Here is a 17,973-nt window from a genome sequence, read left to right on the forward strand (position 1 = left end):
GAAGGCATAACCCCATCTTAAAAAAGACAGGTTTATTATGTCCTACACTGTACCTCGAGATTTATCTCCATAATACCGCCGCAAACGCGCATAAGTCAACGCACATATGTGGTACTCGTAATTATAAAATAAACAAGCACAAGATACATTGTTATATTGAACTTGTGTCATTACCCCAAGTTCGATAATGCCCACAAGAAGCATGACTCGACGCGCATGTTTGGAACAACTAGTTCGAAAATTCATCAAAAATTGGAAAACTCGTCTTATTGCATTACGACTTAGATGAAGTAAAAAATCAGGCACTACAGCCTTCTCGAGCAAATGTCATCACATGCATAAGGTCCCAACCTCTCAATTTATACTGCAAGAGGAAATGAAGAAAACCTCTCCAATCGATCGAAAGTGTTTTAGATAATCTGACACCCACCCTATACAAACTAGTGCAGGTCTTCTTTAGCAAAAAAAGGCTTTCACTGAAAAGACAGGACTAAATACTATGATCGATGCTCAGCGTATATGTAGAGCTAATAGACATCAAAATATCATGTCTATTGTGTCAAGAAAACGAAAGTATTCTAGTCTGAGAATTACCCAAGTACTTCTTGGTTCAGATGTGACCAAGGAAAGACCACAAATGGACGGACTAGTTGAAAATACTACCAAAAAGATCATATCCACAAAGCTAGAAAAAAAGACTTGAGCACAGTCCTACGTCAACCCATAAGGTGGCATTCATAAATTGATAACCATTTTATAGGGCAGTTCTAATACTCCCAGTTGTCATAAACCAGCAAACCCTACCACGTTCCAGCTATACAAACAATAGATTAAGGCCATAAGCCAATTACCAAGCTTGTGTAACAAACCACTGGATGTCCTTATTTAGTCCCTGTCTTACACTATCCAGGGATAAAATCCAAAAGGTTTCTCTTTTCTTTCGCACAACATCCATGGGAAACCCCATTTTGTTCTTGATTTTTTCCAGAATGCACTATCTGATATAATTTTCTGAATGTTTCTTGTCCAAACAATTTTGGACAAGGGGTGCAGCAATCTTCCTGGTACGTATGGCTGATTTGTGTTCGCTAAAACGTACTCGAAACTCACGTGCAGTCTCACCAATGTAGGCTAGTCCGCAAGGGCACATGAGCAGATACACTATGTTTTGATTTCTACAATTAGTGAGGTCACGAAGAATGATCTTGCGGCCATGATATCATAATGATTCTGTGACTAATGCGGCCTCACAGGCGTGGCAGGACCCACACCTGTGATTAACGGATATAACCGGTAATCCTGTGATTGAGGTCTGACGCATAGTATTGATCGCTGGTTTTGTATGGACCAAAAGGTTCCTTAGGTTTCGATTTCTACGGTAAGCTACGAGCGGTTGTTCCAACTGAGTTTCGTCCTCATCACTATTAAGAATATTACAGTTTTGTTGGATGATATTCTTAATTTTAAAATTCAAAGCGGAGTGGTTGATGACACATACCACTCGATCTTGGGGCGTGTGACGTGTTCCCTATAGTAAGGCTTCACGATTATAATATTTCACCTGCATGTAAGCATGTCGACCAAACTTCTGGGATACCCTCTTGCCAAGAGGCGAGTCCTTAAGGCATCTCCATGTTTATGGAACTCAGCTATACTTGTACAGTTCCGGTGAACTCGCAAAAATTCTCCAAAGGGAATGGAGTCTTTTTGGCAGGTCGGGTGGAAGCTCTGATACTGCAGAATGGTATTTTTCGCAGTGGGCTTCCTAAATAGACTTACCTCAAGCATCCCGCTGACACCTGATATTACAATGTCCAGAAATTCTACACTAGTGGGGCTGCTATTAGCAGTGAACTTCAAGTTTTCATCGCTTGCATTAAGCCACAGTATGTACTCAATGACTCACTGTCTCCTCTCCAAACAAAAAAAGTATCATTGATGAAGCCTCTCCACAAGCCAACCTGGTCGAAGAATGGAGCCGCCTCATTGAACAAATGCTTGATCTCCCACTCCCCCATGTAGATATTCGCTACACTGGGAGCACATGATGCTCCCATGCTGGTGCCCTTCAGTCGTTAAAATCAAAGTGTTTATTTTTAAGCATTATCTCCTGGCACTCCAGAATGAAGCTGTCAGGTCTGTCCCCAGGTGATCTTTGTAGCAAGGCCGCGACCCCTTGTAATGCTTGTCTTTGAGGGATATTAGTATATAAAGCCTCAATGTCAAGCGTTACAAGGATCTCCCTATTCTGATTAAACGGGGTTCCCTCAATCTTGTTTATAATATCGCCTGTGTCACTTATGTAGGAGGCATAAGTCTCTGTCAAGGGGCATAGATACGCATCCACAAACTTGGACAGGGATTTGGTGCTGGAACCAATAATGAAATAATGGGCCACATGGGGGGATCCATAACATCCTTATGGCTTTTTGTCTTAGGGCTGGTGTCTTAGGGCATGTTTTATTTAAGAAGTTAAACTCCTCTTGGCAGATAAGTCCCTGGTCTAAGGTTTTGCCTGTCACTTCCTCAATCATGGTTCTTAACCTGGTTAATTCTCTAGGGTGGGATTTCTTATAATGTTCCGGAATAGCCAACATTTTTTGCATTTTTTCATCATAATCTGATTGCTGCATTTTAACTATCACCCACCCTTAGCACATGGTTTGATGATGAGATCTTTATTCTGTTTGATGTTTTTTATCGCCTGATTTTCGAACTGTGAAAGATTACCCCTTACCATCTGTGGAGGTTTAGTGACACGCATAATTTCTTTGATGACATTTTGCTCGAATAGCTTAACCTCGGGATCCACCATATCAAGAGCAGGTGTAAATTGAGATGGAGGTTTTGCAACAAGAGCAATTGTCCTCATTTGTTTCGGCAGGACGATCCAGAAATAACTAATCTCACCTTCCGGAAAAAGGAAAAAAGATCTTGTTTATAATATCGCCTGTGTCACTTATGTAGGAGGCATAAGTCTCTGTCAAGGGGCATAGATACGCATCCACAAACTTGGACAGGGATTTGGTGCTGGAACCAATAATGAAATAATGGGCCACATGGGGGGATCCATAACATCCTTATGGCTTTTTGTCTTAGGGCTGGTGTCTTAGGGCATGTTTTATTTAAGAAGTTAAACTCCTCTTGGCAGATAAGTCCCTGGTCTAAGGCTTTGCCTGTCACTTCCTCAATCATGGTTCTTAACCTGGTTAATTCTCTAGGGTGGGATTTCTTATAATGTTCCGGAATAGCCAACATTTTTTGCATTTTTTCATCATAATCTGATTGCTGCATTATAACTATCACCCACCCTTAGCACATGGTTTGATGATGAGATCTTTATTCTGTTTGATGTTTTTTATCGCCTGATTTTCGAACTGTGAAAGATTACCCCTTACCATCTGTGGAGGTTTAGTGACACGCATAATTTCTTTGATGACATTTTGCTCGAATAGCTTAACCTCGGGATCCACCATATCAAGAGCAGGTGTAAATTGAGATGGAGGTTTGCAACAAGAGCAATTGTCCTCATTTGTTTCGGCAGGACGATCCAGAAATAACTAATCTCACCTTCCGGAAAAAGGAAAAAAGATCTTCATGTACTTTGAAGATATCTGGATGGGTAGACGGAACAAATGAAAGGCCCCGACTAAGCACAGATCTTTCCTCAAAGCTCAGATCAGTCGAAGAGAGGTTAAAAATAAGTAAAGTGGTAGTGTTAGGAGCTTCAATAACAGACATACGCTTACTTACCATCAATACTGCTGAGTCCGAGTCTTTAGATAGGGCTGTTGAAGCGGAGGGGCCACCTGCGCTGAGTCTCCTCTGTCTGGTGCCCATCTCCTGTTCCCCCTCTGTATGGACCCCTCGATAAAAAAGGAGATTGGCCACGGAATGTGTGATGTCCTTGTCTGCCCTTATATTGGCGGGTATCGCACTGGTCCCCACCCATTTCCTGGTAGTTCTCATTATCAGAGTCTGACGAGTAGGTATCGGAGAAGTTAATAATTCTCCGCCTATAGTTTTTACCCTGATATCCCTGATTTTGAACAGGCCCTTTATTCCACATAGTAAGTTTGTTTGGTGTTCGAGAATATCTTTGTGCCTTTTAGTTGAGCTAACATATCCTGGTCGCGTGGTAGGGGAAAACAATCAACTTGGATATTCTTATTTAAGGATCTTAGATCGATGCACAGCCTAATTTCATCACAATTCTTTTTTAATGCAACGACTATCAGAGAAATCCATAGAGATGAATCAATCTGTTCAATAATCCCATCAGCACACAGTTGATTAAGATGATCTTTAAGTCTGCCTCTAATACTTAGTGGAACATGTCTCACCTTATGAATGAGTAGAATAGCATCCGGTTTCAAAATAATTTTGTGTTGGAATCTTTTGACTGATCCCAAATTATCTGTAAAAACGGCTTCATGTTTATTAATTATTGCTTCTAATGAAGAATTTTCAGTGTGTACAGTGTTGATGTTGGTAGAGTTATCTAAAGATATAGGATTGTTAGTGCCAGGTCTCAGGACCATATCAAATTTGCCTTGGTCTTTCCACCCCAGAATATTGTACCCCTTTTTGGCTCCATAACTTTGGAATGAATAGTTCTGTCACTAAAATTAAGATCATCATTAAAATATCCTAGCATTTCAATCTCTTGGCCACCAAAGGCTACTGTGTGAATGTCTGTTGGCAGTAACTTGATACCTTGCCATTCTTTCAGAAAGAAAGTGTCAGAAAGAATTTTGACAGGTGAGCCTGAATGTACTGCACTTTAGTGATAACATTGCCAATTTTAATGTCACAGACAGGATCACCACTGTTAGCTTCTTCTGATGACTCCACCATGTCTATGGACAATCAAATGTTATTAATAGTGGTATTATTGGCTTAACTATCTAAGGTGTCAGTATTGATAGATTCCAGATGCATAATTTTAGATTTAAATTTACATACGTTAGTGAGATGTCCAGTTTTCTTACAATTGGTGCACTGTTTATTTATAGCTGGGCTGGTGTGAGAGTTAGCTAGATGAGATTTAGAACCACATCTGAAACATTGAAGAGGTTTATCTGATTTCTTCCAATCATTCTTAATGAAAGGTTTATTGCGTTGAGAGTTCGAATGAGGAATTTGATGAGAAACTTTGTTTACTGATTCAGTAACAGTGTTTTTAACATTACCTAACTCTTTAGAAGCAGAAACGGATCTTTCGATTCCCCTAGCAATTTCTAGCGTTTCACTAAGAGAAGGATTCCTACAGCACAGGATCCTTTCTTGAACCTTATCATTAAAGCAATTGACAACAATGTGATCCCTTAAGTATTGTTCCACAGGACCTTCAAACTCACATGAAGCAGCAAGTACTTTCAACTCTGCTAAAAAAGTGTCAATACTCTCATGTTCACGTTGTTTACGTGTATATAATTTATGTCTTCCAACTGTTATGCTTGACTCATCCTTAAAATGTTTCTCTAACCTCAAAACAGATTCAGTGAATTCATTCCAATCATCTGAAGTGGGACGAATTATCGTAGGTTGATGATCAAAAATTCTCTGTCCTTTAGCACCTAGAGCATTATATAACATAGCAATTTTTCTGACAGGAGAACATTTTACACCATCTATAGCTATAACGTAGCTAATAAAGGACTTGTAGCATTGAGTCTATTTAATTTTAGGAGTACCAGTTTCTGAGAGGAATGGAGCAGGGAGAACAGCAGTTTGAACAGCCATATTTATGAATATATGTAGTAAAAATAAATGGAATGCAAAATATGAGAGAAAAACTAAAGTTAAATAATGCTAGAGCAATATTCTGAAATAAATTCACCACATATGAAGAAATAGGAGGTAATAAATGAAAAATAAATTGAAAAAGGTGTGCGTGTCACCGCACTAGATTACTTACGAAAATTCAATGTGAAGAGCGTAGAAGTAATTGTCAAGGTGTGCGCGTCACCGCGCTACCAAAAGAGTGAGAACACAAACGTTAAATAAAGTTGAGTAATTTGTACATGGTGTGGATCAAGGTGTGCGCGTCACCCCGCTTGAAATAGAACCACAATTTTAACTTCAGAAGCGTTGTGAATCACGGTGTGCGCGTCACCGCGCTTGGAGTAGAACAACAATTTCAGCTTCAGAGGCATTGCTAGGAGACCAGGACGTAGAGACGCAGGAGACGCTGATGACGTGATCAACGTGATGATTAAGAGCGTAGATCGTGAAGAACGAATACGTCACTAGGAGCCGAACCTCGAAGAGATCTGGAAAATGCTGCTGTCCCTCGCGGATTCCAATGAGCGGTAAGCCAGTAGAATTCTTTCGTAGATTGAAATTAAACAAACTCGCTCAATGATTTTTTCAGCGAGTAATGAATATGTCATCAAAAATGAGCAATTTAATAACATATTTGAGCACATTACTAGGTTTGGTAAGTGGCTCATACAAAAATTTACATTACAGTAAAATAGAAACATGAACAGGTCACTAGACTAATATAGCCTTCAGTAACGAAGTTCATTTAAAGTCAAACAGTGGCTAAACTGAAAAGAATCTTTGGCGAGAAAGTTCAAGTAAAGGTCAGCAATTAGTCATATCAGCAATCAGGAAGAAGGTTAGCAGTTTTAGGAGTAGTAGTCTTCAATAAAAAGTTACCGCTTAGCTTGAAACTCGTGCTGTTTAAAATGCAGAAAATGTTGTAAATGAGTTGGTATAGCGTTTGAAATGTAAACTGGATTGAAGTAGAAATCTGATAATTCAGGAAAAATATGAAGAAAATTAAAAAATTCAGCAGTTGAAATGACGCTAAATATTTCTGCAAGGATCTTGAATCTTCAAAAATCCCAAAATAAGACTGGGTCCGAGGAATGCTGTCTTCACCACCTCGTCGCCAAATTTGTTACATCCTTGAAAGAATTCGTGAGAATGCAGGATATATAAAAAATGAAGATTTATTCATTAAAGAAGTACAGCACTCCAGATCCTAGCAGAGTGTCTCAGTCAGCATCCAGTCTCTAACTGCAGAGCTGGAGCTTCTAGAAGAGGAACATTCCACACTACTAGGCAACAGAGAACATCAAAAGATACATTCTTAAATGATGTATAAAGTAGATAAAATAATACATATGAACAAGGAATATAACAGTGCCTCTGTCCAGCATTGTTGAACGAGCGCAGGACTGGACTACGGAGAGAGTGGAACAAATTCGGAGTTCGCACATGTCAGCAGGCCATCATTGCCTCTCTAAACTCTTATAACACAGCAGTCAACATCCTATTGACAAAATGTATCATGATTGCATCCAAAAGGTTTAGCTGTTTAGGGGCGCAACAGCTGGGCTCTGCTGACTTTCCTAGGGCATCCATTGAGAGGTGGAGCCCGGCACCCCCAGTCCCCCATGATATTCGTTCAACAATTAATCAGCCATATACTACTGTTCCCCACATCTGTGAATCTTTCTCTCTTTGACGAGAATAGAAAAAAAACTGACCAATGTGTGACGCAAACCTGATGGTGACTGCTTTGAGAAGCATTCTGCTGTCACCTGTTAAAATAATGATGTCTTATATTTCGCATTAGCACTTTATTGAACCATCGGGCTGTTATTAAGGAAGAAAGATTTGTTGCTACTACTGTTTCTCTATCACCCTACAGACATATTATGTGCACCTAAAGATCATCCTAATGCTTCCTTTCGTTGAAGTGATTTTAATGTATAATACATCTTAAAGAACACCTGTCTTCCACCCCTGCGGAAAAAACAATGACTGCTACATAGTTGCACCAGCTCCTTGACCGAGTACTCCTCCTGTTGTCAATGATGATTAACTCGCTGCTACATTTGTTGCACTAGCTCCTGTGAGATATTTTTTGCACACCTTAAAATGGTTTCATTGTATTATATGTTTGTTCACAATGGTTGGTCGAACACTGCTATTGCAATTAAGCTCTTAGTGTGAGGCAACTCTGTGGGTCGGAACAATAGGACCAACTCTGCTGTGGCCTAGGACTTTTTTGCCACTGATCTTTTAATAGCTATTTAGAGTGGTACTCCCTGCATGTCTTAATCTGCTGATTATATTGACCTACTATGCATGAATTTGTCTTTTGTTTTCATAACTGTATTCGCTAAACAGTTACAATCAAATGTCCCTCATATCCTTGTAATATGTGTTTTTAATTGTAATGGAGTTAAAGAACCATAAACAATAAAGATATATACTGCTTATTATTTACGCAAATAAAAATAATCCTTTGCGCTCAACCCTGGAGTGCCCGAGCTGTGTAATAGGATCCATCACTAGGTATTATACAACAAAACAGTGATTTACAGACTGCAGAAGGATTTAGGACTCAGCCAGCACCACTGGCATTTTCCAGATTACCGACACAGATCCTTGCAGTGGGTGAATTTATCTATTAAATTATCTTATCAGCAGGTACAGTAACAATCTCACAGCTCAGCTTTTGTCTACGTGTTGCTGGGGTTCAATAGCGTCGTAACACACCATTCTTTTGTAAAATTTTTATAGCTTTGATTTTAGATCGGATTAAAGCAGTACAAAAAATACACTATTTTAAAGCAGTTTTCAATCACAAATCACAACAGTGCAGGATGTTCAAATGTGCCTATTTGCATAGATGTTCCTTTCTGTATGTTCTATGACAGGATAAATCACAATTAACTTTGGGAACATAAATCAAAAGAGACAGTTATATATATATAAAATCTTTATTCGGCTTATTCACAATGGAAAAACCATAAAAGACACAAGTAATATCACACATTACAGAAGTACACATATTACATAATATTTCATATAAAATTCATTTCATGGATAAAAAAGAGTTAATAAAAAATGTGCAGGATGCCGCTCAAAATGGGCTTGACGAGGATTTTTAAAGGTTCTTTCTGTGTTTCACGATGCATTTTAAGAAACTACTAACAAAATAACAGACGGCAGTTCCTAATGGGATGTGGGGTCTTATGAGGTCTTACGACGGCATTGAAGTGGCACAATACGTCTGTCTACAGATAACGAGAGGAATGTTGGACTGAATACTGAGGGGCTTGTACAGTGCTTAATATATATAAAAATATAAGTGCTTGCACCACCCATCGCCTCTGCCAACGCTGCCAATGACTATACCAACACAACTAATAACACCACACTCCTGCAAGTGTGATGATTCAGACTATTCCAGGCCCCCAAAGCTAGAAGAATGGCTTGAGCAGACAGGTATTAGTCATATTTTTATGTATTTTTTATTAATAATCAACTGTTGTGCTCACCCTTAACTTAGATAAACAGTGCCACTATGTTGCATAATATCGTAAGTGTTGGTCCCCAGCACCGGAAACCACCAGCTAAAATTAAGCACTGGATTGTGGGCAGTGGTGTTAAAAGTGTGCGCACTAGCTCCAGTATTTCAGTGTTTCTGGAAGTCTGTCTCCAAAGGGTGGGACAGATTACAGACAGTTGACCTTCAGGCTGCAAACAGAGTGGGTAGTTTCAACAACATACAAAGAAGGTCTGAATCAAGAGACCGCCTATGTGCACAAAGAAAGGGAAGGAGCGTGCAGATTTGGGGCAGACTTTCACATCCCTTGAAGTAAGAAACCGAGAGCCCACACGCTACTGAAGGGAGAAATCTGAGCAGCACTAGAAAAGATGATCAAACCCAAGGCACTTCCACCCAGCGAAAGGATTAGCAACAAAATAGTTAACTAAATTAACAAGCATTTACAATGCAATGGTTTCGCCTTTGGAAAAGTTTGAGCTATTGGCATTGTACATGACAAAAATGTTATTTATGTGTTGGTTTTGAAAATAGATAAATAAATGGCATTGTTATTTTCATTGCCATTAGCTTAATCTCTTGCAAATGTGAGACTTATTGTACCCTACGGATGAGCTCTGCAGACAGCAATTACAAACACACACACCTAGAGCCACACACACCCAGAGCCACACACCCAAACACACACCCAGAGCCACATACACACACACCCAGAGCCACACATACACACCTAGAGCCACACACACACACACACCCGCACACCCAGCTGTAAAACAGCACATGGCAAGTATGAAAAGAGTGATACCGACAGGAAATGAATTGTCAAAGTGTGATACGATCTTGGTGCATAAAATTATGCACACATATTATACAATAAAGAGGCTGTACTACTTCTGTCTATAATGCCCTAAAATGTCTGTCAACAACAAACAAGACTTGCCATCCACTGTGGAGTGGCCTGAAATTGAAGCACTATTGAAACTAGTATTTGCAAAGCCAATAGGGCTGCCTCTTCGTTGAGGGAAGTGTTTGGTAATATTTTGGCGAATGCGTGTGTGACCTCAAGCGGTCTTTAAAATAAAGTACCAGAGCAAAACAACATCTTGGGCTACAACAATATGGAAATAGGAAATCTGGGAGCAGGACCCTTCGCTGATCAGCCTGCATTAGCATAGTTATGCTACACTCTAAAAGAAGAGCGATATAGATCGATTAAAAAGATGAAATCGGCATTTTAAGTGGTGAACTTAAAAAGACATACATAGCAAAATAATGCATGGTAGATACTTTTGACAGAGGCGCAGTATTTTTTATTAGATCATTAAAATAAAAAAGATTGTGTAAACATGTCTCTACTTTGTGAACAACAATAAATGTAGCAACTCTAACAAGGGGTTGTCGTGGGGGGAGGGAATCTATGCAATTGCAAGTAATTAGATCACTTTTTGATCTGACATTTCAGCTTGCCACGGTTTATGAAATATAGCTAAGTGTAGGGCAGAATGAGCGTGATGCACAGCTCTGACTTCCAGGGTTGGATAAGGTTCTGAAAGCATCTTAGTCAGGGATGGGCGAGCAAGGCCCACATCCATGGCGCCTACTAGGTCATGGAGCTGCCTGCGTGAGGCTCTTGCGTGCAGAAGACACAGTTTAACTCTCCCTCAGACCCCCCCGCCCCATCTCCTTCTCAACCCTTGCTGCACATAAAGACAAATCCTACCCACCCCTCACCGACAACTTGGCACCAGCTTGACCAGCTTGAAGCATCTGCGCTGTGGGTGAATCAGGTGAGGTGGGGAGAGGCAGAGATGCTTATGTTCAGAGGTCAGTCACTGCAGAGATAACCAGCCACGGACTGACCTGGGAACACAAAAGGGCTCCCTCGCGCCCCATTTCACCCACGATCAGCAGTGAGGACGCCAAACTGATTCTGCCCAGGGCGCTCCCAGAGCAAAGGGCAGCGCTGATCTTAGCCATGAATTACCAGGACTGATGTCGTAACTGAGCGCTTGTAAAGGAACAGGTTAGGTTCCAGCACCTTTGGAGACTCGTGAATACCAGCGCTCTCTCTTGGTACGGGTTCACGAGGCAGTGCACCTGTGTCGAAAAAGCCAACAGAAAGGTCCTACCCAAGCAGAAACGACTTCTTTGCTACACCCTGGTCTTGAGGGGAGTTTCACACTATGGGAGAAGGGCAAGTGGGAAACATCATGCTCTGAAGCACTTCAGGGGAGAAGCAGGTTTTTGCAACTCACTGAACTTCACGTTATTTACATTTGTCCAGGGCCGGACTGGCCTTTAATTACACCGGGCATTCCCTCCCTCCCTCCCGCCCTCCCTCCCTCCCCACCCCCTTGGGCTCGACCATGTGAAGGCTTTGAAGAGCAGCGCCGCTACTGGTCTATCTGGCACTTTCACAAGCTCCTGTGGGTTAACTGCAGCAGGCACCGAGGCTTGAAGCGAGAGCGGTGGAGAGAGGGAGACGAGAGTAAAGAGAAGGGAAGACATTGAATGGATGTTTGGAAAGTACTCAAAAAAACTACATCACGCATTCATTTCCGCTCTTCCACATTCCCAGCAATGAAGTGTACAAACATGTTTTTGTTTGCAGGTATTCCGAATATGTTCCAGGTATCAACCCAAATTACTATACTGCGAACACTGCGGCCTATCCAGGTACAATGGGCACAGAAATATTACAGATCCAAATGAGTCACACCACAAAGAACTATTCACAACATCCTTTTCAAGACGGTTTAGTGTTGCCAGATTTCCTTCGAGAAGACAGGGGACACGAACAGCGGGAGGGGGGGCAGGAACGGGAAGATGGACAGCGGGAGGGGGGCGGGAAAGACAAGGACAGCGGGAGGGGGGGCAATTGCAGAGGTTGGTAAAAACAAGCAGCAGAAACGTGGCGGGCAGGCACACGGACAGCGGGAGGGGACGGGAAAGGAACGCACAGCGGGAGGACTGTATGAGCCAGAATAGACCGATTTCCCAATGTGGATGTGTTGACTGCGGTGGATGATCGCTTGAGGGCGCTGTTGAGCAAACACAGAGCACCAAGTCGGAAAGAGGTGGAAAGAGGAGCTAGTGCAGCGGAGCAGGCGGACGGCGGTCAGGTGAAACCAGGGACAAAGAACCTGACCCCCGTGCCTTAAGTCCCGAGACCCAGGGAGAGAAACAGAGTGGTTCTAGCAAACCGCACACGCCAGTAATCGGTGCCCGGCTCCCGGCATCGGCTCTTGGCACAACGACACACTGCACACGGCACCTGGTGCACTTGGTGTCCGACGGCTTCGGTGCCTATGAGGACAGCGGGAGGTGGGCGGGAAAGGAACGGACAGCGGGAGGGGGGCGGGAAAGACACGAACAGCGGGAAGGGGGGCAGGAACGGGAAGACGGACAGCGGGAGGGGGGTGTGAGAACACACGGAAAGCACTCACCTGGACTTCCTCGGGCGGCGGGCGGCCACGGAATGACGAAAAGCAACCTCAACAAACACAAAAATAAACCCCGCCCACGGCCGCGATGAGCCCTACACTGTAGGGACATAAGATTTCTCCTGGGCGGAGCTAGGAGCTCCGACGCCAGGCGAAACCTAAAAATGGATGGGGGCAGCAGCATTGAGAAGCAGTGTAGAGCTGGAGACCAGTCACAAAAAGTATGTTAAGTGAAGGTGGGGAAATGGACTGGTTGCAATTATTTTCTACCAAATTCTTCATTTTTTCCCCCTAATATGCATAACAAATATACTACTTTGGTTATTAAGGTCAAAGCTTTTTTTGATGATAACGTTTTATTGATACTAATGTGTAATTATTAGAATTTCTGTATTAATGTGCCTTATATCCTCCGTACAGGTCAGTTTCTTCGGCTGAAAATGTTCCGTGATGATCACGGGTCTTGGATGACCATGTTCTTCAGCACCATCCTCTTCCTTTTCATCTTTTCACACATTTACAACCTGTGCCTCTTGATGGCGGGAAACATGAGGTAAGACGCGCTGTTACTGCGTTGATGAAACGAGGCATCCATGATGTCACAGAGCTCCATTCCAGTGCCAAGCGTGCCACCTCAGCCCACCTTTACTCTAACAAACGTGACAGGGATTCTTTAATTTAGCAGGTGCATTTGTATTCGGAACATGAAAAATGGCAATCCTGGCAGCTTGGCTCAAACCTGTCGTACAATGTATATTTTATAAGAAGTGTGAATTATGTGTCTGTTTGGTTTAAATGTGTGTTTCTTTCCTGAAGGAAAGATCACAGAGCACCAAGACTGAAAGACTCATTTAGATTTAGTAAGGAAACAGAACACCCTCCAGTTTCCTGATGAAAGTCTAAACATGCATTACTTTCTACCGGATTAATTTCCTCCCTCACAAGAATAGTATTTTGGAAGAAATTCAACAGGTGGATTCTCTGCGTTCAGTTTTTCCAGAAATGTCAGGATTTCATTGCCAAACTTTAAAGGAGGCACTATGTCCTCTTAAAATGATAGTTGGAAAAAGTAAAAAGTTAATATGAAAAGATTTTTTTGAGGTCTCTCATGTTAGCAGATGAGAATAACGAACTGAAAATCACTCAATATCCTGCAAGGTTGTGGTTTGCCATTGATTTGAGCAATCTTTATCTGAATTGTGTTCCTATATTATGATTCTTTGCTGACTTAAATTCATTCAAAAGCATATCAAACTCTTGCAGTGCTCAATTGGTCCCACAAGCAAGACAAACATTTGCATTTCAGAGCAATACTTTATAACTGCCAGGCAGTGCTTAATTTGTAAAAAAATTATAGTGCCTCGGCCCTCATCAGGTGGCCACTGCAGCCTTCACCACCATTGCCCCTGCCAGCGCAGCCAGCCACAGTGCCAAACCAGCTACTAACCATCCCACTCCTCCAAGTGTGACAATTCAGTATTCCAGGTCCCCAAAGCTATGATATTAGCATGGGCGTCAGGTAATAGTTACTTTAATGTATATTGAATTAGTAAACAGCTATTGCTGTGTTCACTCTAAATCAGACAAACAGCTCACCATGTGACAGACTGCCAATTAAGTGCCGGTGCCGAGCACCGGAAACCACCGTCTCAAATTAAGCACTTCTGTCAGGGCATCAAATTTTGGGGCCCAAAGAAATTTGCATCACTGAATCATCAAAAGTGAGCGTAAATTGCATTCATTAACAGATGGCTTGGTTAGTACTTAAGCCTTTTCTAAAGTGAGTAGAGTGCTCTAGTTAGCATGTGCTTCATCTGTCATCAGGTATCAATGAGAAAAACACTGGCAATAGCAAAGCCAGCAAGTCTCACATTTTTTTAAACAAGTATTGCCAGAGCCTATAGTTATAACTTATAACTGAAAGTGCAGGGATGCATTCACACCTGCAGTCGCTCATTCATCTATCAATGCACATAGTAACTCATCCTTGTACTCATCCATCTATTTATCCACACATTGACTCATTCTTGCATCCTCCCACTCTTCCATCCCAATTTCACACACACAAAATCCCAGACTATGAAGAAGTGATTACAGATATACAGATATATGTCAGGACTATGAGGGATAACCTCAGAGGTGATAGTGGGCTTTACCAATACACACAGCACAACATAGTGTGTGAATGATAGTCTGTGATCCTTAGTGGTAACAACGGCCGAAGATCATCCACCTCACCCACCATCTCACCCACCTCAATTAGAACCAGCCGGCTTAGAGTGTGAAAATGTTGGTATCGCAAAGTAGAGGAATAATACTATGGAAGAGGCTCATGTTCGGTCCCAAACGTTGCACTTACCACCCACAGTGGCTCTTCTCGTATTGGTTCTTGGAAATGTTCCCACCCTGAGGGTAGATCATATTGAAAATACTACTCAGTTAATCGATACATCTCTCCACTGGCTGACAGCCTACACAACAAGTTTCACTGGTTAGCCAATTATATTATCATGGCAGGAAGGATAGGGTGGTTGGGACCATTCCCATCAACTTTGGAGGGCGACTGTGTGGTACTCAATGTCAATAATCCATCAATACTGAGATCCCTTTTTCCCAACTACTTAGTCCCACATAAGGGTAACCATATTCTTGCACTGAGACTTGGCTACTTCTATTCCCCTCCCCCGGGTGGACAGAATGGGCCAAAACCACCTCTGTTTCATATGGAGGACTATGCAAATGTGATCCCACTAGGAAAGCCAGGTTTACCCCTTACAAAAAGATTCTTGCATGGACCTTTGTGATTGACTACCCCTACGTCCACTTGAAGGACCTTACCTACCAGAAATCATTTTGACCGAAATTTGGGAACCCCATAAGTCTTCTAAACGGAAGATGAGGCAGGCTAACTCATTTCTATTAGCAACTTGGTGTGGCGCATATAGCAAATAAAGTGGGCGATGACCAATAGGCAAAAATCTGGCAGGAATGTGATTTAATCTTCCTCCTGGAAACCTGGGCTACGTACCCCATTTTTGTAAATGGCTATCATTCCTTCCAATTGAGGGCAATATCAACACCACCAGGGAGGGCTAAGGGGGGGTTTGCTAACATTGGTTCCAAATACGTCGGACCTAAAGATAAAAAGGTTTATAGAAAATAGCCTCTTGGCTATTAATAACCTTTTACAACAATTATTTTTGGCCCAATATGCACTTGGCTGTAGATGTGAATAAGGAACTGGATGGTATTCAAAAATCACAAAGGCTTAAAGAACCCATATATGTCATCTGGATCGGAGATTTTAATATCCATCCCTGTAAACACAATTTAGAGAAAGTATGTGGTATGACAGATCTCATGGGTAACCCGCTACATCACTTCTCTCACAGCACCTATGGTAATAGTCTGAATTGGACACTCTCGGCTAGGGGTATGGTGATTATGAATAAGTATTCTTCTACCACTGAATCCCTACCTAAAACTTTCTGATGTTTTGAATATAAATCAACTATAGACTTCTTTTTGATTTCTAACACCCTCAATGAGAGCTGCACCCTTGCTGATGCCCAATTTACATCTTTTAGCGATAATGCCATTTTAACTTTTGAGATCCCTTCTGCCCTTAGAGAATTGCCTAGACAGCAGGAAATAGCTCCACCATTATTCACAAGGAGAAATGGATATCAATTGAAGTGGGCCGAAACGGATACTGCCAAAATTCTATTTGAAATGGTCAGTAACTCTCTAGATAGCATAGAAATATATTTGGACCCAAAAAACTCCCACAGTGCAGCATTATTAGGTTTCACAAATCTGTTGGATAACATTAAAAATGCACTAACACGGTTTAAGTCTGATATATCTAAAAAAGCCAATGGCTGGTTCTATTAACCCTGCAAAAAAGCCAGAAAGGCCCTGGTAACAGCACTAAAGACACAACCTAGGGATGCAACACTAATTGCCTTCTTACGTAGGGACTATAAATCAGTAAGAAAATCTAGGGAGCGGGTAAGGAGGGAGGAAATCTGGGCTAGCTTAGAGGATGCCTCCGAATCAGGAAACAGGGAAGAATTTTGGGACATAATTAACGCTATTTACTTTAAGACCCAAGGAGATCCTGTCATAGAGTTATACATAGGTGAAGATGATTGGGTGGCACACTACTCAAGCATTTTTTCCCTCGTTTCTTCTTACCCTAGACCTCCCAACTCAATAGGCCCTAATCCCCAAGAAAATCTAGTATTTACTCTGTTGGAGATTTACTCTGTTGGAGGTAAAGTGTGGGCTAGAGGCTTGCAGCATGGGGAAAGCGCCTGGTCCGAACCGGGTCCCAATTGAATTTTTTCAGACGAATCAAGATCTTTGGGTCCCCTTGCTGAAAAATGTTTTTAATAAAATAGCCATATTGGGCCCCCGCCATCGTGAAAGACGAGCCATTTTGTTCCAATCGTCAAAAAGGGAGATAAGGGTAATGCTAAATATTACAGACACATCTCCCTTGTTGGCACAACTGACAAACTGATGGCTATTATTCTTTTGTTTAGGCTCGAGTCCTGGGCGCGAGATAGGAATCTTTTAATGTAGACCCAGTATGGATTCCAACAGCGGAAGGGACTGTTGATCTGTGCCTGAATCTCTCTTATCATTGATAAATATGTAAGTGCTATTAGTGGGAAACTATATTTAGCTTTTATGGATTTAACTGCAGCGTTTGACTGCGTCTTCCACCCTAAGCTCCTGAACATTACAGCAGATATGGGAATGGGTCAGCCCATAACTGACTTCATTCGCCAACTGTACTCTAATGCCTCTGCATCTGTTTGGTATGGGAGGAATGGGGAGCATATCTGCCCCTTTAAGATCTTAAGAGGCGAAAAGCAAGGCTGCGTCCTCGCACCATTTCTATTTATACAAATGGTGTGGAGGATGTGCTGGCGGGCACATCCCTGGATGTTCTCATATTTGATTCCCAGCGGCCGATGATGCTGTACTGCTTTCCAGAACTGGCGTGGGTCTCCAGCATCTGATAACCGCATATGCAGCTTTTATGAGTACGCTGGACCTAAAAGTTAGCCAAGTGAAATCATATATACTAATTGCAGGGGCAGGAATAAAAGATAAAGTACCACACTTCCATATGGACTCAAAAAAATTGAGGTGGTTAATTCATTTTCCTATTTAGGAGTCTTCTTCGACAAGAATCAATCGTGGACA

At 41.9% G+C, this 17,973-nt stretch overlaps 1 protein-coding gene across 1 annotated transcript in view; it reads left to right on the forward strand.

The window, feature by feature from the left end:
• The window catches only part of TMEM117 (transmembrane protein 117), a 2,083,068-nt gene that overhangs the window by 452,184 nt on the left and 1,612,911 nt on the right, over nucleotides 1–17,973 (forward strand). Inside the window, exon 3 of the mRNA XM_086938367.1 lies at nucleotides 13,177–13,309. Coding sequence (XP_086794493.1) covers nucleotides 13,177–13,309 — 133 coding nt within the window. The remainder of the gene's footprint in view (nucleotides 1–13,176; nucleotides 13,310–17,973) is intronic.

Source organism: Lissotriton vulgaris, chromosome 1_1 (genome assembly GCF_964263255.1).
Source record: "Lissotriton vulgaris chromosome 1_1, aLisVul1.2, whole genome shotgun sequence".
Classification (NCBI taxonomy): domain Eukaryota; kingdom Metazoa; phylum Chordata; class Amphibia; order Caudata; family Salamandridae; genus Lissotriton; species Lissotriton vulgaris.